The 24,081-nt window shown below is 35.8% G+C and overlaps 1 protein-coding gene across 1 annotated transcript in view; it reads left to right on the top strand.

The window, feature by feature from the left end:
- Window positions 1–24,081, top strand: part of LOC121423768 (intraflagellar transport protein 74 homolog) — a 51,674-nt gene that overhangs the window by 19,301 nt on the left and 8,292 nt on the right. The window contains exons 10-19 of the mRNA XM_041619255.1: window positions 5,865–5,987; window positions 6,663–6,847; window positions 8,349–8,428; window positions 11,365–11,418; window positions 12,201–12,241; window positions 14,380–14,436; window positions 16,201–16,321; window positions 17,397–17,560; window positions 19,886–19,940; window positions 23,207–23,338. Coding sequence (XP_041475189.1) covers window positions 5,865–5,987; window positions 6,663–6,847; window positions 8,349–8,428; window positions 11,365–11,418; window positions 12,201–12,241; window positions 14,380–14,436; window positions 16,201–16,321; window positions 17,397–17,560; window positions 19,886–19,940; window positions 23,207–23,338 — 1,012 coding nt within the window. The remainder of the gene's footprint in view (window positions 1–5,864; window positions 5,988–6,662; window positions 6,848–8,348; window positions 8,429–11,364; window positions 11,419–12,200; window positions 12,242–14,379; window positions 14,437–16,200; window positions 16,322–17,396; window positions 17,561–19,885; window positions 19,941–23,206; window positions 23,339–24,081) is intronic.

Here is a 24,081-nt window from a genome sequence, read left to right on the forward strand (position 1 = left end):
ATGTTATACATAGTGTAGCCTACGTAAGCTACATGTATGTGTATATTTAGCACACTTTTGGCTACATTTTCACAAAAGATAACCTATTCAGTTTAGATGAACCTCTGGAATAGACATACCTTGATTATTGTTGAATACAGTTTCTATTTGGATTTTTATACAAAAAAATCCATAGTTTCAAGGTGTTTTACTTTCAATCAGAATACTGATAAATGATGATGGCTGTTTTTTTTAATGTTTATTTTGTGATATTACATTGTATGTCTCTGAATAGGCAATGGAATGCCAATTTTTGTTCACAAGTTACATGTAGGGCCAATTTTGCACAAAAATGTTGCAATATCAGAGTGGAATGTAGAGTTGAGTGGAATATGAGAGTTCATTATTGCCCACAAAAGCAACTTGTACAATTCTTATACTTAGAGACGGAGGGGAGGAAGGTGTTGAAAGGGGGGGGGGGTGGGGTGACTGCTCTGAATGAATGCTAATCAAGATTTCCACAGTGACTACAATAAGTTGCAAAATGCAGAGATGCATGTACATGCATGTAGTTATCCTGACTAAATATTATTTAACAATACTATGGATAGGTCTTCGATATTAGACATTGAGACCAACAAAAAAACACCCCCTTGTTCTCAGCCTCATGGAATAATGTAGTTATCCTGACTAAATATTATTTAACAATACTATGGATAGGTCTTCGATATTAGACATTGAGACCAACAAAAAACACCCCCTTGTTCTCAGCCTCATGGAATAATGGAATCCAATTTGCCATGTGTGTTCATCTACATTGTATTGGTCAGGAAACTGATATTTCTTAGGAAAATTGACCAATCAGAATCTATAATTCATTAAAAGTCAAGTCCATTATTAAGGGATGAGTTTCTTTGCCCTCAAGAATTGAGAATATTTCTTACGAAAATTGACCAATCAGAATCTATAATTCATTAAAAGTCAAGTCCATTATTAAGGGATAAGTTTCTTTGCCCTCAAGAATTGAGGGGGAAAAACTTAAGGTAATGCTTCTATTGCATTAATACTTTATAAACTGCATCTACATGTAGCCACTTTTTATGTTCTAGTAAGTCAAGCAGTCACTGCCAAGTTTTCCATGCTTAAGGAGTTTATTCATGTTCATACAAAATCTTGTAAAATAAAGCCTAGTTCCACCTTATTTATTAAAAACCATATATGGATAGTAAATTGATCATGAGCTTGGTTTTGTTTCTTGGTTTATGACAAATAGTTGTTGGAAAGCACTTTCTTTAATATAATCTAGAAGGATAAAAACACGACCCTTCAACTGTCTTGGTGTTAAAGATTTTATCTCACTACAAGTACCTCATTCTTTTAAGTACTTGCTTGTTCATGATAAAATTCAACTACTGCACTTTAAATTCTACCTTTCTTTGATGATTGTCTTGTATTTTGAATCAATTTATTTACACCTACTACTGCATTGTTTAATGGCAGCTACAATGTACATTTAACATTCAGTTGGTGAAACTACACTGTAGGCTATTGTACTATACATACATTTCTTCTTTTTGCTCTGCTTTCCTTAACAATATTGAATTATGACTTTGCTCACACTTGCAGTTATTTTTCAGTTCTACTAGTTCTCTCGACATGCTCTTAGATTGTTTAATCTTGAGAATATATATTACAAGAAGAATGATGAAACTCACGGAGCAGATTACAGTGGATATAATGAATGGATTACTTGCTATGGCATTTGATGCTTCTTTTGGTAGAGCTGTCCTTGGATGTATGGTGGAGTATTCTCTATCTATCAATCTTTCTGTAGACTTTTCTGATGTCTCTAGGTGTTCGGTGGTGAGAGTCATTGGACATGGATCTGTGATGTTGGTGAAAGTGTTATCTTCAGTAGGATGCAACTGACAGTCTTTGCAGTTGCAGATGTCTTTGATATCTTCCAAACTACAAGAGCAACAGTACACAGGCCCAGGATCTGCTACTCGGGCAAGAATCCTTTGTTTCAGAGTTCTACTGCTCTCAGCGGCTCTACCCAGCGAGGGTAGCCTCATTCCGTTTTGATAACATACAATCTGTCCCGTTAGACTGCCTGCAGGAGCTGTACATTGTAGCGATACCCATTCCTCGTCAGTATATTCCCCTTGTGTTGCACAAATTGCCTTTCCAGGAGGATAGTTCACTTGTAGCATAATTCTAGGATAATCTGGAAGCATTTGGCCATTTTTGTAAGCTGTGAGAATGTATGTTCCTTGATTATCTCTGGAGACTGGATTAATTGTCAGTTGCAGTGAACATTGGTCACCTTTAGTGTTATTCCAGTCATTCAGAAAATGATGCGGGGGTAAAGCCATTTTCCGGGGGTTTGCAGAACTGTAAAAAGGGATCCTATAACTGTACCGTAATGTGACCCTTGTACTATCGCACGGATACGTGAAATTGAATTCTGCAAGCTCCCCCTCAAATGCATTAACTGTGGTAGGTTCGCTGGGTATTGCCATAGCAATTAGCAGAAGATTAGTGATTAGTATTTGAAACGTCCATTTCAGTAGAATTTCCTGTGCCATAGGCATCTTCTTGGCTAAGTTTGAATACAGGTACCTTTGAAGAAAATAAACAAATGCTAAATTGACAATATGCTCTCGAATTCAATGTTATACAAAAGATAAATTAATTTCATTGATAAAATAAACATGAAAATAGTAAACATATTACTCATGCACAAATTAGAATTGAGATTAAGATTCAAGGCTCAGTTTATGTACAATGTAATTTGTCCTACTACCGTATATGATAATGACGCTTTTTGACTTTGACATATTTTGTTATCATTATTCTAGTCACTATTTTTTTATCAGATTACATCTTCTTCAACAATAACAAAAAAGGTGTGTTTAATTTGAAGTACTGGTATACATTTGTACTCTTATACTTGTGTTCTGACAGTAGATTAAAAAAATTAAAAATGAAAAATCTCTGAACTTACCAAAACTTAATACAGTTGTTTGAATTTGATGATTTTGAAAAAAAAGAGATGTCTGTAATCTAACAAGAAAAATACTTTGAATGAGTCAAGGTTCAATGTGTGTTTATTATTTATAGTGATAGAGATGTGTGCCCCACTCATCAATTCAATATTTGTTGTATTGCACGTGTATGTCAGAGTTTTTTTTCTCGAAACTTAGTGTATGAATAGAGTGTCTAAAGTGATATTGATAGGGGGGGAGGATGCCACAGAAATTTAAGTGTGGCTGAATTCATCAAGTGCATTGTATTTTCTGCAGAATCATGTTGATGAACATGCAATAGTGTACATTCTGAGCTTGATCTGATCAATGCAGCAGTGTTTATATACCGCACTCAACTGTTTTTATGCCACTTTAAGTCACACTTCAAAACCACCCTTAAAATATTACTATGAGAGTCCATTATCCATATAAAACAATTATTATGTATAATAAGACATATCCCTTAAGATGTTTGAAAGAAGATTTCTTAATAGATCAATGAAACAATAATTGTTCTTTGAAACTGCATCTTAACCCTAAATAGACTGGGCTATTTGGACGCCTATAAAGACTGGTGGGGGGGGGGCTGATTCAGCCCCCCCTTATGATCTCGGCCGTTGATCGCACGATCGCAACGAAAATTGGCACACGCGTTACCCATGGCATTATCTACAAAACTATAACATCAAATTCGGCAAAAAATCTCATGTCTCATTAATTATGCTAATTTATGCGTAAAATCATAAGTTTGCTCTAATTAATAAAATAATGCCCCTGAAATGCTAATTTTTGTTTCACATACTCTAGATAGGCATCTGATCAAATTGATTTTAAAAAAATTTCAAAATCAAATTTATTTTCTTATGTATTCTATTGTTTTCTAAATTTCTTATGTATTTCTTTGTTTTTCGACTTTTTTTTTATTGTTTTTTCAATGGAAATTGTCGAGGACTTTATTTTAACCATAAACAAGATAAAATTAAATTGATTTTAAGCAGTAAAAGGAAAAATAATGAAACATTTATGAATTTTGGCTAAGAACACTATTTGCATTGGATTTGTACACAAATTCACATTTTTTGAGTAATTTTGGGTCTGCATGCACTTACGAAATGTTGTGTAATTTTGGAACCGCGTACCCGGGGGTCACAATTTTGGTCTCAAAAGTTGCGCGAGACTTGAAAGTAAAAAGTCAGTGAGCGACGCGGTCAAAAAATTTCGCACAGCGGATTTATTGCGAAAAATGTTGCGGGGGGGGGCTGAATCAGCCCCCCCCCAGTCTTTTTAGGGTTAAACCTATTCAAGTGTACACAGAGTGTAAATAATCAGATTCTACATTTTTGTCTCACCTGCGAAGCAAAGTGAGACTATAGGCGCCCCTTTTCCGACGGCGGCGTCAACATCAAATCTTAACCTGAGGTTAAGTTTTTGAAATGACGTCACAACTTAGAAAGTATATGGACCTAGTAAATAAAACTTGGCCATAAGGTTAATCAAGTATTACTGAACATCAAGTATTACTTTACCCATCTTTAAATCAGTCTATAATACAAAATTATGTTGCAAGAATCACTTTGCCAATACTATAGAAATGTGCTTTTAAGATCAGAACCTTCAATTTTTTGTCTCACCTGCATAGCAGAGTGAGACTATAGGCGCCGCTTTTCCGACGGCGGCGGCGTCAACATCAAATCTTAACCTGAGGTTAAGTTTTTGAAATGACATAATAACTTAGAAAGTATATGGACCTAGTTCATGAAACTTAGCCATAAGATTAATCAAGTATCACTGAACATCCTATTAGAGTTTCATGTCACATGACCAAGGTCAAAGGTCATTTAGGGTCAATGAACTTAGACCATGTTGGAGGAATCAACATCAAAATCTTAACCTGAGGTTAAGTTTTTGAAATGTCATCATAACTTAGAAAATATATGGACCTAGTTCATGAAACTTGGACATAAGGTTAATCAAGTATCACTGAACATCCTGCATGAGTTTCACGTCACATGACCAAGGTCAAAGGTCATTTAGGGTCAATGAACTTTGGCCAAATTGGGGGTATCTGTTGAATTCCCTTCATAACTTTGAATATTTATGGATCTGATTCATGAAACTTGGACATAATAGTAATCAAGCATCACTGAAAATTTTGTGCAAGTTTCAGGTCTCATGATTAAGGTCAAAGGTCATTTAGGGTCAATGAACTTTGGCCGAATCGGGGGTATCTGTTGAATTACCATCATAACTTTGAAAGTTTATTGGTCTAGTTCGTTAAACTTGGACATTAGAGTAATCAAGTATCACTGAACATCCTGTGTGCATTTCAGGTCACATGACCAAGGTCAAAGGTCAATGAACTTTGGCCGAATTGGGTGTATCTGTTGAATTACCATCATAACTTTAAAATTTTATGGATCTGATTCATGAAACTTGTACACAAAAGTAACCATGTATGACTGAACATCTTGTGCGAGTTAGAGTAGTTTTCAAAGTCAGCACTGCTGCTATATTGAACCGCGTGATGCAGGTGAGACGGCCAAAGGCATTCCACTTGTTTTCTATTTTGTTTAACTTCTTAAAGTTTCTATGGCAGAGAATGAATCATTGTATGGATGTTTTGCGGTACACCATATATCGTGCGGCTAAACTATTGTCTAATTTCCTATTTCTTTTAACTTCTTAAAGTTTCCATGGCAGAGAATGAGTCATTATATGGATGCTTTGTGGTACACCATATATCTTGTGGTTAGCGGACTATTGTCCTTGATTTGTTTTTATCTTGGATTTGCACTGATCAATTGTTTAGGGTACATGTGCTTGTTCAAAGTGAACATTTATGCTCTTTCAATTTAGAAACCACAAATGAGAAGCAAGTACCAGAATCTGAAGGTGAAAAATGAGACACTCCTTAGGCAACTTGAAGAGAGACAACAAAAAATTGATTCACTTAGCACGAAGAAGGATTCGTTGGAAGAGGTATGTATGACTTTCTATATCTTTCTTCCTTTTCTTCATTGGGTTCCATTTTCTTCCTCCTCATTCGCATTGTCTCTGCCTCTCCTTCCCCGCTTCTGAAAAAAGTATCCTTTTTTCTCTTTATCTCTTTCTGTCTTTATCTTTCTCTTTATCTGTAAGTCTCTATTCCTCTCTTATTCTCTCCCTCTCTTCTTCACCTACCAACTCATGGAATTCCTCAATAAAAATATTGACACCGAAATGGGTAGCCTAACTTATCTGGCTAAGACATATATACATGTATATATATAAATGAAGGTCCTGCGTCGGTTGTGGTAGTATAAAGCAAAATACAATGTGAATAAAACAACCGTAGATTGAAAAAGTTGATCAAATATATATATATATGTTTGGAAATATATGTAATCAAAGTGAGTTTACGTAGGCCCTATAGGATTGAGTTTAGATTGAAATCTCATTTCCTCACGTACCGGTACTAGATTGAATAATAAAAAAAAAAATCTCGGCAAGTGTGCGTCCGGATAATAGAGAGATCCGGATAAGGGGAGTCCGGATAAGAGAGGTCGGACTGTATATATATACATGTTTGTAGGAGCACCTTGAGCACTTTACAAGAAGGATATGTACCCTTCACATGTAATGTTATTATTGATAATGGTTATTTCATATTTTAAGGAGCTTCAACATTCCCAAGTAAAGCAGGAGGCAGTTCGTCTCTATGAGCAGCTGCATGAGCTAGTGGATAAGAAGAACCAGTTGATTGCTGAGGAACAGTCCAGGGGAACCCCTGCAGAAGAGAGAGAGAAGCTCCTCAAACAAGTCAAGGAAGATAACCAGGAGATCGGCAGTATGGAGAGACAGTAAGTTGTCTTGTAAAGGAATAAGTTTCAGAAGTAAAAAACGTCTAAAAGCATTTTAGTAAAAGGTAATAGTTAAAAAAGGAAAGTTCAAAAAGATTAAAATTGTTACCACAATTGAGACATTTTGAAAGGTGTATTGCACTATACAAGAATAGTTTATTATTATTATTATCTTCTTCTCCTTCCTCCTCCTCCTCCTTCTTCTTCTATTATTTTTATCATTATCATCATCACCATCGTTATCAGCTGAATGTGTTTTTGTTGAATTTGTATTTTACCTCTACATGAGCACTTGTAGTACAGGAATCATTATTGAATGAACCTGTACAAATATTTGAGGGATTTATTTGGATAGTGAGATAGGGTAATTATTAGTGTTGATTAATGGAAGCAGGTGTCTGAAAATTAAAGGTCACGTCCACTGCAGAATAAAAAGATTTTAGAGTTTTGCTTATTTTTCACAATACAGGTTAATGCACCACTCAGCAACATGCAAATTTCTATTGTTTGAATTGTATAACATTTCAATTTTTAGAGATTTGACAATAAAGACCAACTTGACTGAACCGTCATACATGTATGTTAAAACAATGGTTACCAGTTTTCCACATTCAAGGAAGAAATAAAATTTTGATTTTCAGACAATGAGGAAAAATTTAGAACATTTCATATTCCATATAATAAAATACAAAAGAAATAGTGAGCGGATGACATATTTCTCCTTATTTGCATACCAACCAGGATGTGCACATAGCTGTTATGTGAAATTAAGCGAAACTCAAAAAAATAACTTTCTTATGTTACATCCAATTTTGCTGAAATTTTCTGTGTTATGCTTGTTGGATTTTCTCTTTTCTTTTCAAATCAACTTTTTGTTGGGGTGGACTTGTCTAGGTATATGATAGCAAATAACAAATTAAATTCTCTGTGTTGCTGCAGTTGTTCAAATAGAATTTATGGATTTTTATTATCTTGTAAAGCATTTGTAACTCTTTCCTTCCAAGAGGTATCCACTCTGGGGGAAAAATACAGGGGGGGGGGGCAATTTTACCACTTACATGTAAATGAAAATTACGGATATAAATAAATCTGATCATCTGGACTTACTGGTATGATATGTAGAACACTGTCACGTCTGATATGGGACGTTTTTTCAGCTCGTCTGAACTGGCAGGAAATCGTTGCTGCTTGGTGGCGACACACAATCGATTTCCCACCAGTTTAGACGATCTAAAGATGCGTCCCGGATCAGACGTGAAAGTGTTCTCCATTTCAAACAAGTAAGTCCAGATGATCAGATTTATTTCTATTTCTAATTGGTATTTCTTCCTGGATGAATCAAAACATACATCAGTTGATTACATGTAAATGCTTAAAAGACAAATTTTCAAGATTGATATTAATGATTTGCATTTTCTCACTACCAGCAGTCGTCATCACACATTTCCTTTTCAAGACAAAATAAGATAATTACTTTTTTATCTTTATATCTCTTTACTAGAATCAAAGAGATCAAGGAAAAGCTTGAGGATACTATGGAAGAAATCAGTCAAGTGGATGTTGACCTTGAGGAACATCAAGGTAATGTAGCCTTGGTTTGTGTTTCATAAAGCTGTTTGTAAGTTAAGAACGACTGGTGATCCTTTCTTGTAGAAAATGGTATATTCATTGGCGATGGTTAAGCGCGTAAGAAAGGTTCACCAGTCGTTCTTAAAGTTGCTCTTAACTTACAAACAGCTTTATGAAACGGCCCCCTGGTGTGTGTTTCATAAAGCTGTTCGGAAAATACGAATGACTTTACGCACGACTGGTAACCCTTTCTTGTGCCAAGTGATATTCCTATGTAATTGAATTAGGACCTAAGATCAAGTTCCAGTTGTGCGTTAAGTTGTGTGTAACTTTACGAACAGCCTTATGAAACACCTACCTGGCTTATGATCATGCCCTCTCCTTAATTCAATGTCAAATCTGCATCACATTAATATTGATATTTTAATTTATACTGATTTTTGTTAGAGGGCACAGGTTGCAACTATTATTTCCCGAGATTTTATTCCAGACCTATGAATTAAAATAATGTACACTATTTCCAAAATAGTCAAAAATATTTCCAAAATGGGAAGGAAATAGTGCAGATTATTTTCATGGTAGCCACACACAAAATTTGATTGGAACGTATGAAGTGCAGTGCCAGTGCTCATATGGGGCAAACAATTCACTTTTTATCCAGAGTCCGCATTATTTGAGAATCTTGTTCATTAATCTGAAGATGAGATCCAGTGCTCTTACAGCATGAACTACAGCAGTACCGAAATAATGGAGACCATTTATGTCCTAACACATCCATTCATTTTTCAAGAAATAGTTTGTCTATCACCTGCACCCACAAATTAATGATTAATCAATGAATTAATGATTATCAAAGTTTCTCTATAATGGTGGTTAATTTCTGTTGAAGTGTTGGTCATTTTTGTCTCACCTGCGAAGCAAAGTGAGACTATAGGCGCCGCTTTTCCGACGGCGACGGCGGCGTCAACATCAAATCTTAACCTGAGGTTAAGTTTTTGAAATGACGTCATAACTTAGAAAGTATATGGACCTAGTTGATAAAACTTGGCCATAAGGTTAATCAAGTATTACTGAACATCCTATTAGAGTTTCATGTCACATGACCAAGGTCAAAGGTCATTTAGGGTCAATGAACTTAGACCATGTCGGAGGATTCAACATCGAAATCTTAACCTGAGGTTAAGTTTTTGAAATGTCATCATAACTTAGAAAATATATGGACCTAGTTCATGAAACTTGGACATAAGGTTAATCAAGTATCACTGAACATCCTGCCTGAGTTTCACGTCACATGACCAAGGTCAAAGGTCATTTAGGGTCAATGAACTTTGGCCGAATTGGGGATATCTGTTGAATTCCCATCATAACTTTGAAAGTTTATGGATCTGATTCATGAAACTTAGACATAATAGTAATCAAGCATCACTGAAAATTTTGTGCAAGTTTCAGGTCTCATGATTAAGGTCAAAGGTCATTTAGGGTCAATGAACTTTGGCCGAATCGGGGGTATCTGTTGAATTACCATCATAACTTTGAAAGTTTATTGGTCTAGTTCGTTAAACTTGGACATTAGAGTAATCAAGTATCACTGGACATCCTGTGCGCGTTTCAGGTCACATGACCAAGGTCAAAGGTCAATGAACTTTGGCCGAATTGGGTGTATCTGTTGAATAACCATCATATCTCTGTAAGTTTATTGGTCTAGTTCATAAAAAGTGGACATAAGAGTAACCATGTATCACTGAACATCTTGTGCGAGTTAGAGTAGTATTCAAAGTCAGCACTGCTGCTATATTGAACTGCGTGATGCAGGTGAGACGGCCAGAGGCATTCCACTTGTTTAAGTTTATTACTACATTATATGACTGTGTTTCCAAACTGCTGTGGGTGATATGAAATTCAAATGTATGTTAGGAGAATGAATTTTGCCATTTCCTTTGGGACCTTCGTCAAAATAGAATTAACTGTAGACAAGTATCTCTTCTTTTTGATACACAAAACATTTCTGAAGTATAGCATCGGCTAGATTTCTGATATGTAATTGTGAATGTGTAAGCTACAGTGAGTATTCAAAGGATCTTCTTCAATGAAATTGACAATATTACCAAGAGAGGGTGCTATATGTCCCCAAAGGTAAAATTCATGGCACTTGTTAATTTAGCTGGTAACCTCAAGTTGTATCACAAATGGCCTCATTTTTTGTAATGTAGAGTGAAATGCAGCACTACATGTATGTTGAGAATTTTAGGATTAGGGTGTCTTTGTTAGCCCTTTTTCATGTCACCTTAAATTGTAAAACTTAAAAGTCACTCTTTTGTAATAATTGGCTCATGTGTGACATATGTAAAGTGTTTCATCTTCATATAATTCAGGGTTCCCCCAGAAATTTGAAAACAGAATTCCATGACTTTTATGTGGAAGTTTTGTAGTTAAGGTGAATTCAGGATATGCCTGGAAAATTTGACATTTTCATCTATTGTATAGTTTCCTTTTGTGACAAGATCTGCATGCTATGCTCTGAAAATTTGGAAATAGTTCATGGAAATCTGTCAGTTCAAGAAATTACATGAGTTTCTGTTCAAGATAATTTTGAATCTTGATGTTGGTGAAACGAAAATGGTACTGTACCGTGGTCAGAAACAGGTCTCCATATACTGTACCAATGATGATACATGTAGATGTACATGTCATGAGTAAGGTAGTGGGTGGAATGGATGTCTGTGAGAGGAGGTTATGGATACCATCATAATGTGTCTGATTTTGAAAACCGTGCCAGAAAGCAAGTCATGAATAGCAGCAATTTAGTCATGGAAAAGTCATGGAAAAGTCATGGAATTCTGTTTATGAATTTCTGTGGGAACCCTAATTATTCAACCTTTACAAAAGCATCACAGAGCCATGATACGATTGTGAATTTTAATTCATTTTGCCTATCTTTCATTTCCTAGGAGAGAAAAATATGAAGTACAAAGAGCTGAAGAAGAGGGAAGAGAGCATGAATGGTAAGTTTATTTGCTGCTACTGAGGTATCTTTAGTGAGAATAATGAATTGGTTTTTAACTTTGATGGCCTTTTCACAAACGGTCAGGTTGGACGTTAGGCTTTCTGAAACACATGATATTTTTTTATACACTTCCTGTTTTGTATGCAAGCACCGACTCATATTTGACACCTTTAACAATAACAGGTCTAGAGTAAAGACTAGATGCCAAAGGTTCTGTCTGTCAAATAAGAGTCAGCCTCAGTACACAGTGAATCTAGTCTCACTAGTTCAGACTCTGCATTATGCACTATGCAAATTGCGAAAAACAAGGGTCTGTGCTTGCAGACTACTTCGAGGGAGGGTGGGGTTATTTCAGGAAAATTGTCAGCTCTGACACAGATTGTTAGCTGTGACCATTTAAGTGAAATACTTGGTTTTGATTGGCTGTGAAGCATTGAAATCTGAATGTTACTATAGTAACTGCCAGAAAATGACAATTTGGTGTTCTAAGCAGTACATTTCCCTGTTTGTGGTCTAATCAGTTTATTATACTGCAAGTAATTAATGATGGCCTTGACCTCTTATGATGTAAAATATTGAGGTCATTACTCTTTGTGACCTTTAGTCTGTTTATAATCTATGTTTGCAACATGTTGAGTAAAGTGATAGTTCAGATACATAACATTGACCTTATGCAGTCATTTTATAATCAGTGAGTGCAGAATACTAGTAGTTTGTTGGGGTAAAAGATTAGAGGACACATCATTGTGATTTCTGTGCTTTTATTTTCCCTTTTTGCAGAATTCCTTGAAACGTTTGAAAGTGCAAAGAAAGAGGAAATAGTAAGTTGATTTTATGTAGAATATAACACATATCCTTCTCTCTGAATATTCTTTATCACTTGTTTTTTTTCAAATGCAGGCCTGTGAAATCTCCACTATTTAGCGGAAATCCGCTATTTTCATTTTTAAGACCGATTTCAAATTCCGCTTTTTTGCTGTGTTCCATTTTCGTATTTGCTAAGTCAAAATTCCGCTATTTTATCCAAAACCGCTGGAAAACGAGTCTAGGTAAATGGATGCGAGCAGAATGTGTGTGTTGTGAATACGGGGCCTTGTATTTTGCCTTCGCAAAGTTTCGAATGTTAGTATATGTAACTCTGAAACTGTTGTGGATCACACCGTGCACCCGTTGCCGTTGTTGGCATACAAGTGCAAAGCAGCAGCTCAAATTGCGATATTTTGCGACTGGTAAATACGTCTGTAAGGATGATGACGTCATCCAAGATGGCAACTTACGATGACCAACGAAAGGATCGAAGATGACAATGTTTCGATCATTATTTCAAAGGAATTAGCGGTAACTGCGGTCTAAGGTATGATATTTCTGAATTTTTAACATTTTTTCGTAAATATGGATGTGATTTCTTTTTCATAATGTGACATTTTATGGACAAAAAAACGATCGGAAAATCGGGTTTCCACTGTTAGATTTAACGTTACTGCTAAAATACGTTGTCTGTACGTAAGGGCCTCCAAGCTCTTCAGTCTATGTATTGGTGACGCAGTTCAGCGGAACAACCAAAATACAGAGACTGAAGCTTTTGGTCTAGAATACACCGTGAATCGTGATGGGCAAAGCAGTGGCTTGGCGATAGTAGATAGTAAGGTAAATTTTCAGATTTTTCCACTATTTTTTTGAAACTCCACTCACAGGCCTGCAAATGATAAGAATAGTCAATTCAAGTCACATTCATTCATTCATTCTTGAATTTACCAAAAATATTCTTTAAAGTGCTTTGATAACTACCGCTGATTAATCTTTCCTTGATGTTGTCCACGGACCTTTGGCATGTTGCATCTCAAAACCAAGAGAGATATATGAAGCGCTGGCTTCAAAATGCCCTCCTTTTTTTTACAGCATCAGCGGGAGTGATTGTCTGTAGATCGTTCTTGCAAACAGTGTGGTCTAAAAAGCATATTTTGAAGGAAGTACTGTGTGTTACAGGGAAAAAGACGATAGGGCTTTTTGAATGGCATGCATACTACTCCCATAAAAGGGAGGAGAAGGGGTAGGAGGAGGGGTGGAAGTGCACAGGTGCACCTAAAAAAATCTGTTTTAAAATCAGAAAAAGCATTAAATTCTCTCAGGCATGATTGGAGGGTCCAAGAGGGATTGCATCAGGGGAGGGGGGGGGGGGGGGAGGAATCAACCTTCTTTACTGGTTAACATGTTTATTGTGTTCTTACCCTTTATGGCCAAACCGATGTGCATAAAATTGTGGTTTCATAGAAGATGCTTAAATTTTGTCTTTTCATCTCTTAAGGCTGATAACTTCATAGTATCATATACATGTATAACAAAAATGTGTCAGTTTGGTTCATTCTCTGTGCTTGGAGGAAATATCAAATACTTGAATAGTAAATATATGATGGACCCTAGTCAGGTAAATAGGCAGTGGAATAAGGTTCAATGCCACTAAGCTAATGTGGATCGCAAGGTTGAGCAAATTAGGGAACTCATTACAGTGAGGGTTGAAAGGGATGTGTCTTGTTTAACTGAAAGTGAATTGAAGGAACTGATTGGCTTTCTGTGCCTACATGTATATTAATTCCTGGCCCACCTCGGGGTTGTTCTTTATTTTTTTTTTTTTATAGTTGTTGTTGAATGAATGTTTAAAGTGTATTTTTTATATATCAAATATGTTGGTTTTTGTAAATTGGAAAACATATTTTTGAATATTTGTATATGCATTTTTATGCAAATAAAGAAGAATTTAAATTGAATTCAATTAGTCTAATTCTAATATTCTGAGTGTGAATGAAATGCCAAAATTAGCATAGCATTAGCAACCCATTGGACACTATGCTTGACGTATGTTGTGCTGGGGTCTACATGCAATATGTATTTTACTATGATCAAATCATGGCCAGATTAGATTTCAGTTTCTTGTTGTCTTTTATCTTGTGTGTTTTTCCAGGAAAGGAGAAGTACCAGTGAAGAAACTATTGTGACGCTCCTGTCCCACACCAGCAGGGTAAGCTCAAAGAAAATCTAATTTGTCACTGAGCAGTCATTTTGTGGTGGAGGGTTGATAATATTCTTATTTCCTTCCTTCCTCCAAGTTTATCACTTTAAAACCTCTCTGTTACAGTCTCTTTATATAATGTTATCTCTTGACCTTATTACAAGCTTTCATCCATACCCAGAATGTAACATTTAAAGTATATATTACTTAAAGTATAATACCATGATGAATGTTTTTCCTTTTTTAAATTTTATTTTATATTATTTGCAAAGAAATAAAATGCTTTATCATGCTTCCAGGCATCCCTGTTTTGAATAGAGATCAAGTTGCCATATGAAGGCCAAGCAGACTACATTTTTGACCAACCACCCCCAAAACAACAATAAGTTGACCCATTACGATTGATCCAATCAATTGTAACTCTATGGAAATCCATCAGTGTCCTCATTTTCTTTCTGCAGGAAATTTGCACAATGTCCATTGTAAACCAAGGGAAGAACAGTGAATTTTCAAGAAAACAATGAATACATGAAAATACATCATAGTTAGAAAATATTTTGATCAAACATGCGTAATAGATGTTGAAGTCGCTGGCCATCCATAGTTGTGATTGATCGGATCAATCGCAACTCTTTAGACGGGGCCCAGAATTGATTTTAAGGTTGTCATTGAGATTGAAAAAGCACATCCTAAGCTTTGAAATGATATGTGAAATGTCACAATTAATCAACAAATCCCATACAAGTACCTGATTGAAAGTAGAGGAATGCCCGGGAGAGCTTAAAGAGAAATGCCAGTACTGAGTTGCAGTAAACACTGATTTCATGAGAAAGTCTGTAAAACCAGGCTTAATTGTCAGAATATCAGCGAGGATCTAGATCTGGTACAGTTACATAAACTGAACTTTGTGAAATCTTGAAATCTACGCTGAAAAACGTTCACACTGCAGATCACCAACACAGATAGGCACACGTGGGACAGTGTATTATTATTGCTGGAATAAAGACCCGACGGAAGTGACCGAATCCGCGCTTATTTTGCCTATTTCTCAGCAATTGCACAATTTCTTCCAGAATCCTTCGGCACATATTTTTTATTCATACAAACAGACACTTGGGTGGTCATTATATTGGATTCTGTAGAAAGTCATTTTGAGATAGTTACCAAAACTGGAATTTATCTTTAAAATAACGAGACAACAATGATTAAAGTTCTGGGGTCACTCAATCATGAGATGTGTAGACTGTGCAATCTCTGTGAAACTTCTGAGTGATTAATCTACGTAAACATGTTCAAAGAAACTTGTGTATCTTGTTGCTGTTTCCTATTCAAATTGAAAACTTGAAATTTTGAAAATATGAAGAAGAATTAATCTTTCAGATCAACTAATTTTCCAAATTTTGCCTTTTGAAGACCAAATTACTATTTTTATAGAGAACCGATCCTGGTGACTTATCATTGGATTTGTAATGACTGGTCGCTCGATGAGCTCATACTGTACATGTATCTTTACTGTATCATTGATATCATAAGAGGGCAGCTCCAGAAAAGTTTAATTTTAATGGCAATTTTCGATTACTGAGAAACAGTTGTCTTCATCAATTAGGAGACTGCTGTCATGAAATGTGTTTTTGCTGCCATTGCCATATTTTAAGAAACACAACTTTTTCTCTGCTGTCTATGCAATTTTGAAATGTTTTAATTATGCGATACAAGGTTTTAATAGCCCAGCAACAAGTAAAATGCGAGACATTTGTGATTTATTTTCTGTAGAATCTTGGGCGTCAGAAACACATGCCAACCCCTCAGGAACTGGCCAGGATGCAAGATGACTTGAGCTTTAAACAGACGGAGATGCACAAATCAGAAGCTACTGCTTCAGGGCTCACAGGAGGTACCTCACGTCTACCCCTTCTACTTAATCCATCATCTTCTTACATCTAATGAATTAATGCATCCTTACTGGAGAGAATGCAGTTTCTCTTAATAGTGTATTCACATTGTGGACCATAGTGTGAAATTACCTTCACACTGTTAAATTTGAGCGTTTTAAAAGTGTGAATCCCTTTTTCACATAGTCTGCTATGTGAGCAGACTGTGAACACTCACACTAATAAGGTGTATACAGAGTGGAATTGAATTCAGAACGTTAAACGTGAGTATTTAGCACTGTTAATTACGTATTCACACAATTCATTGTGTGAACACGACATTTATATGAACACACTGTGCGACCTCATTCTTACCAGCAGGGATGTATGTCTCCTTGTTTTTCTGTTTTATCTCTTTTTTTCTTCAGCTGTTTTGTTCTTAGAAAGATGAATTAACTCCAGTCCACCCCACTCCCTTAGTGTGTTCACAGTGTGGACTTTAGCGTGAAATTACAATTCACACTGTGAAATTTGAGCATTTTAAAAGTGTGAATCCCACCTTCACATAGTCCACTATGAGAGCACACTGTGACTTACAGAGTATACATTGTAATTGCATTCAACTTGAGCATTTTAGCTCTGTTAATTACATATTCACGTAATCCACTGTGTGAACACTACATGTATGTGAACACATTCGTTGACATCATTCTCATCGGCGAGGATGTAGGTCTCTCTGTTTATCTGTTTTATCTTTATTTATTCTTCAGCTGCTTTGTTCTATCTCAGAATGATGAGTTAACTTCAGTCTGCCCAGTTCATCCAATTCCTTGATGTCCTTATCTCTTTGTATTCCATATATCACCTGTTTGTGTGCCTGTTTATCCCAAGCTCAGGTTATTTTTACAGGAGTTTTTTCCCTGTGTTAAAGTCAGTGGCAGAAATCAGACTAACCTTAGTTTCCAGTCTTTACCAGAGTTTTCTCAGGTAAAAAGTTTTATGCAACGGGCCCCTGATCTTTTCTCACAAGAGCGCTTTTACTACATCGACCCTTGGGTTACATTGCATCATCTCTCCCCTCTCTCTTCTCTCCATCAGAATCTTCTCGGCTCCAGATGGATCTTCAGAAGGTGGAGCAGCTGGAGGGTAAGATCACAGCAGAGCTGGAGTCCCTCAAGGTGCGCATCAAGGAGATGGAGGAAGAGCTCAAGACTTACTCTGACCTCGACTCTCTGCAGAAGAACGCTGATCTCAAGAAGAAGGTGGGTGCAAGTATTCATTTTGATACTTTTGGAAATGTATTCATTTACCTAGTATATTACACATATATTGGTGCCTGTGGGGTTTGAAATGATACAGTCTATGGGGAATGTTTAACTGAAGTAGGGAGAATAGCATAAGCTCAATCCCACATCGAACAGCGAACGGAGAGATGAAGAACTTATGAGACACAACAAAATGGAACTTAAATAAACGAAGTGTGGTAGTGCACTGAACTCATAAGAGGGCTGCTTTGCCACATTAGAACTCAAATCATATCTACAATTTACATATATTCAAATTACATAAAATCAACCAATCAAAATAAAGAGAATTGAGGAACCAACTAAAAGTGGAAGAGTCTAATTCATAGATATAAACAGTAAGAGATAGTGGATGGAGATGAATAAGATGTTGGGATGATTACATAGTATAGGATGTTGAACAGAAGAATCGGGTATGGAAATGTAATGAATGAACACATCTGAATACGAAAAGAATGACTAGAGCAGGTTGAATATTGACAGAAATATTCAGACAATGGTTTCTGACATAATGAATGTCTTAAGTTTGATAGGATTATCATTATCATCAGCCAAATAAATAATTGAAGAAGTCAAAGAGACATAAAGTAATAAAGTTTGGCATCAATTTAGAGATGTCCGTTCGACACATTTTGAGTGTCCCGTACGCTACAATGTTCTCGAACAACTTAATTTGCTTTATTTAGTCATGAATGTTTATTTTGCTTTCTTTACTTTTGTTGTTGGGTAAATGAATATCAATTTGAGTTCAGTTTTTGTCTCACCTGCATAGCAGAGTGAGACTATAGGCGCCGCTTTTCCGACGGTGGCGGCGACGGCGGAGGTGGCGTCAACATCAAATCTTAACCTGAGGTTAAGTTTTTGAAATGACATCATAACTTAGAAAGTATATGGACCTAGTTCATGAAACTTGGCCATAAGGTTAATCAAGTATTACTGAACATCCTAATAGAGTTTCATGTCACATGACCAAGGTCAAAGGTCATTTAGGGTCAATGAACTCAGGCCATGTTGGGGGAATCAACATCAAAATCTTAACCTGAGGTTAAGTTTTTGAAATGTCATCATAACTTAGAAAATATATGGACTTAGTTCATTAAACTTGGACATAAGGTTAATCAGGTATCACCAAACATCCTGCATGAGTTTCACGTCACATGACCAAGGTCAAAGGTCATTTAGGGTCAATGAACTTTGGCCGATTTGGGGGTATCTGTTGAATTACAATCAAAACTTTAAAAGTTTTTGGATCTGATTCATGAAACTTGGACATAATAGTAATCAAGTATCACTAAACATCCTGTGCAAGTTTCAGGTCACATGATCAAGGTCATTTAGGGTCAATGAACTTTGGCAGAATTTGGGGTATTTGTTGAATTACCATCATAACTTTGAAAGTATGTTGGTCTAGTTCATAAAACTTGGACATAAGAGTAATCAAGTATCACTGAACATCCTGTGCACATTTTAGGTCACATGACCAGGGTCAAAGGTCAATGAACTTTGGCCATAATGGGGGTATCTGTTGAATTACTATCATAACTTTGCAAGTTTATTGATCTGACTTTTGAAACTTGGACCTAAGTGTAATCAAGTATCACTGAATATCCTGTGCAAGTTTCAGGTCACATGATCAAGGTCAAAGGTCATGTGAGATCAATGAACTTTGGCCGCATTGGGGGTATTTGTTGAATTACCATCCTATCTCTGTAAGTGTATTGGTCTAATTCATAAAACGTGGAAATAAGAGTAACCAAGTATCACTGAACATCTTGTGTGAGTTATAGTAGTTTTCAAAGCCAGCACTGCTGCTATGTTGAATCGCGTGATGCAGGTGAGACGGCCAGAGGCATTCCACTTGTTTATGAAAATTATCTGTCCAACTCACAGACTTTAGAGTACAAACTTGAGGTTTTCAAAAAAGCCACCTTTTCTGTGTCATTTACTGCATATTACTATTTTAAATCTGTATTATGCAGGATGTGAATTCAAGTCATGTTAAGTCTTGGTTATCCTAATGCCCTGGTGTTGTAGTACTTGATGATCACCTTTAGTTACTGGAATATTTTTTGTTTTTCTTGTCGAAAAGCTGTCTCTAAATGTCCCGTACAAACGTATGGAATCACTCATGAACATGTTTGCTGTATATCATTGATTATATTAATTTGCTGTATGTATTTTTAGCATATCATGTTTTGGTTTATAATAATATTATGTTGAATAAACCATTCATTTATTCAAATTGAATATAATTGAATTTATATTGGCTTTATTTTGTTCTAGAAATTACAAGAAGACAAGATTACTCTAGCAAGAAGAAGAGATGTCTTAAAAAAGAGTAAGTATAACCCTTTATATCCTACATTAGGAACCGCCAAACCAGGGAGTTTAAGGGGCATCAGCTCCCCTACTTTTCTAAAGAAAACATAGAAATGCCATCTTATTGCATTTTTTTAATTCACATGCTCAGCCGCCACACTTTAAAAGCTGTTCCGCATCGCCTGGACATACTTAGAATCAGCTTCAGCACAATAATATGCCTAACGGTCCTGTAGATCTTTTAACCATTATATCAAAAGTTTTATAATATAATAGTTTTATAGATTTGAAAATAGATGAATGTAATTTCATGTAGCAAGCCAAGTTAAAAGGTCATGTAGTGTCAATTAATTGGTAACAACTTTAAACCAAATATTTAGAAAGCGCCTTCCCATTATAATGCTCAAGGCACTTTACCAAAAGATATGACAAATAAATTTCTGCTCTCCAAGTGCTTATAAAAATACGAAAGGGGTATTAATGAGAAAACAGATATGTTTTTAGCTTATTTTGAATACTCGTAATGAAGAACATGAAAGTATATTGACAGGGAGATTATTTTATTGAAATATATTTATTCAGGAAAAACACAATATCAGTATGAAAACACTATTTTACATCTAGGTCCTGAAAAGGTTAAAAAGTTACATCAAAATTCAAAGCTGATATACGGATACGACCAGCTGCATATAATAAGCTAAAAAATAAGCTAAAAAATAAGAATGACAGTGGCAGTCTGTATTTACGTAATTTATTGAGAATCAGTATTTACAAGTTAAAATGAGAAAGAGAAGAGGAACCAGGAACCATTTGCGAACTTTGTGACCCATTTGAAGAGTACACACTACGCACCCATCCACCATATGACCCAGCACACATTCATGCACAATCAATCACAATCAGTCAACCTCACCCAGATACATTCATAAACTATCAATAAACAATCACGGTAGACAGATCACCCTGCAACAACACATGAATAAAAAAAAATCCACACACGACTCATTCTCTAATGTACAAGGATAACTATTGTAAAAAGGTGACAAAGCTTGCAACATCCAGGTCCCCACTCAATACAAATTATTGCACGAAAGGTTTAAAAGAGACTATAAATGAATGCAGCTGGACGTTTACATTGGTAAAAATACATAAGTAAACATTTAGTGAAAAAAATGCTTTCTTAGACAAATGCTTAAAAGATAGTACAGATGTTGATTTTTTTGTAGCGTATGGCGAGATGTTCCAAAGCTTTCCTCCTGCATTAATAAAACCATGTTTTTTTCTAGATTACGTTTTGGCAAGATTACAAGAGAATCAGCAGATCTTGTATTAAAACCATGTCTATCAAAGTCCATTGTAGATACTGGGACCAGTGAATATAATACATTGCTGACCTTTCTTGGAGTTCATTTTAGGAATTTGTAAATGAAAAGGATTTGATCTAGAATGTAGCGAATACATGTAGTGAGATTGTTGGACTGGAGAAAGTAGGCATGAAATATATTGTGGTTTCAGGTTTTTAAAGGACATGTATTTTTTGGACCAGTAACCAGTGAAGTCTGGCCAACTATGCACATAACCAAGCCAAAGTGGTGCACCAAAATTAATTCAGAAATCTCGTAAAAACGACAGCCATCTAAAACCAGAGCTGCCAAGTAGTACTGATTTTCAGTATTTAGTACTGAAAAGTGAGAAGAATACTGATAGTTCCATAAAAAATACTGATTTCTAAAGTTTCAGTTGTATGTGTGGTCCTATGGTATTTTTTTAAAAATAGTGATTTCCTCACTTCAAAAGCTTCAAAAATACTGAAAGTTCCTTTTCAGGTTGGCAGCTCTGTAAAACAAAAAAGTCGTCTCTAAATCATCTGTACATGTATTACAACCGTACAGTATGTCTGGTTGTAATAGAATGTCTGGTTGTGTAGAATTGTAACAGAATGTTTCAACACAAGCAAAGTAAATACCCGAAACAACCTGCAACTTGGAGAGCAGTTACAAATACGTCAGCCTGAAACGCCACTCAAATTTATGTTTCAATCTTAACATGTTTTCATACTCCATCGAGATTGTATATAAGGAGTATCAAGTCATGGACAACTTGGGTAAAAATAAACAACCCTGAAAATTGATATTTTTTTCTTATCTTATTGATATTTTTTTCTTATCATCATAAGGAAGTGGTCACATTGAATCCATTAATTTCCTTATTCCATGAAAGATTGCCTCTACAACATTGCTCCTCGTGGCCTTTGGTGCATTTAAATAATGATAAAAAAAAAATGTTTGCCATTTTCAATATCACAAAGTCAACAGTCCCACTATTTAGAACTGCATAATGCAGGCGGGATTGCCTGAGGCATTCTAGTTGCTATTGTATAAAACCTAACATTTTTCCCCCATGGGAAATGTGTCGGTCATAATGCTGTCACAAGGCTGGTATGCTTGTAATTGCATGACTGCTTCAGCTATAACTTATTTGGTGTTCGAAAGAGATGATTTCCATGGCTGAATAGAATGATGATTATTAAAATTTATGTGATAAAATCCAGTGCATTTAATTATGATATTTTCATTCCAAGGCCACTCTTTTATACTGTTTTACAAATTTCTATATTCAAGCACAAATGGGAAAAGATAAAACAAACACCAAATACCTCAAAGACCAATAAGATGTTCATTGAGGCCATTCAATGGCCTTGATTAATTTAAGCCCTAAAAGACGTTATTGATTTTGTAGGCCAGGAACTGTATATCTACACACAGTGGAGCAAATTTTAGTTACAAGGAAAATTAAAGCTGCCGAATGCTCAATAGACTTGGATGAATGTATCTCATTGTTTTCATTCACACAAAGGCCCCGTATTCTAAAGTCGGGTTTAACTTAAACCAGGACTTAAAGTTGTGATTTAAGTATGGATAGCCAGTTGTTACATAAATCACTTACGGTAGAGATAATATTTCAGCTCATTTGGCTCTAAAATCATTCATAATTGTCTAGGAAGTATAAACAGATGATTCTCTTTACCATCGATGAATCAGGACAGAGCACAGTAAACATATAAGAAACATACAACTTAATACAAATTTGGCACTTTTGGCTTCCTGTAATTTTAGCACAGAGTTTAATAGACCATGGTCTATAAAGTTAAGCCTGACTTCAGAATACGGGCCATAGTGTGCTTGTAGTATGATAAAACCATTATGGTGATGCAATATAGCCTGTACGTCATGTGACTTGGAAATATGATTTTTAAGTTACACTTTATTGTGAAACCTTCCCCAGGTGTCCAACTTTTATCCAGTCAGTACGAAGCCTTGAAGTCACAGCTCAATGACAATGAAACCCACTCGCAGCTTGGTAACCTCGAACGCAAATGGCAGCATTATGAGCAGAACAACTACGTCATGAAAGAATGTATCCTTTTTACACAATTCACTGATCAAGCATGACATATGATTGTTTGGAATCTAATTGGGGAATTTGTTTTTTCATGCACGCAATGTCGGTTGATTGATTGATTCATGTTCTCTTACTGTATCCATCCCTTTTGGATTAATATGGTTACATATATTGTTGTTTCTAAACTCAAAAAAAAATGAAGAAAAAAATCCTTTATTGTCAAGGATAACATCATGCATGAACTGAGATGGCTGGGCTCTTACTCATCCATAAGAGTAGGAAAATAGAGAGTGAAAGAGAGAGAGAGAGAGAGAAGAGGTGGGGATGGATTCGAAGGAAGATAGAGAGATGGGAATGAGCAAAAGAAGAGATAGAAAGGGAATAAGCGGAGAAAGGATACCACAAGACAAAAGAGGGACTTGTCATATAACATTTATGATGATGGGAGATGGCAAGAGAAGCCTTTAGATATTAGCAAATGCATTAAAATTAGATTCACTTAGCAAGCAGTAGCATGAGGGTTCATAACTTGTAAAATTCGCCGCCCACTCCTGTAGCACTGATCTTTATTACATAAGCCACATACTCCTTTGTCCTTTTGATTCTGTTGACGTGACATTTTATCTAGACCATTGATGATGTGGTGATCAAGCATGATTCATTTTAATTCTTAGTTTCACAACATCCTTCCAGGAAAAAAAAAAAACAATCCTGCAATTCTGCAGATGAACTGACCTCATTTCTATACAAATCACTAC

The sequence above is a fragment of the Lytechinus variegatus genome, chromosome 11 (assembly GCF_018143015.1).
Source record: "Lytechinus variegatus isolate NC3 chromosome 11, Lvar_3.0, whole genome shotgun sequence".
Taxonomy (NCBI): Eukaryota; Metazoa; Echinodermata; class Echinoidea; order Temnopleuroida; family Toxopneustidae; genus Lytechinus; species Lytechinus variegatus.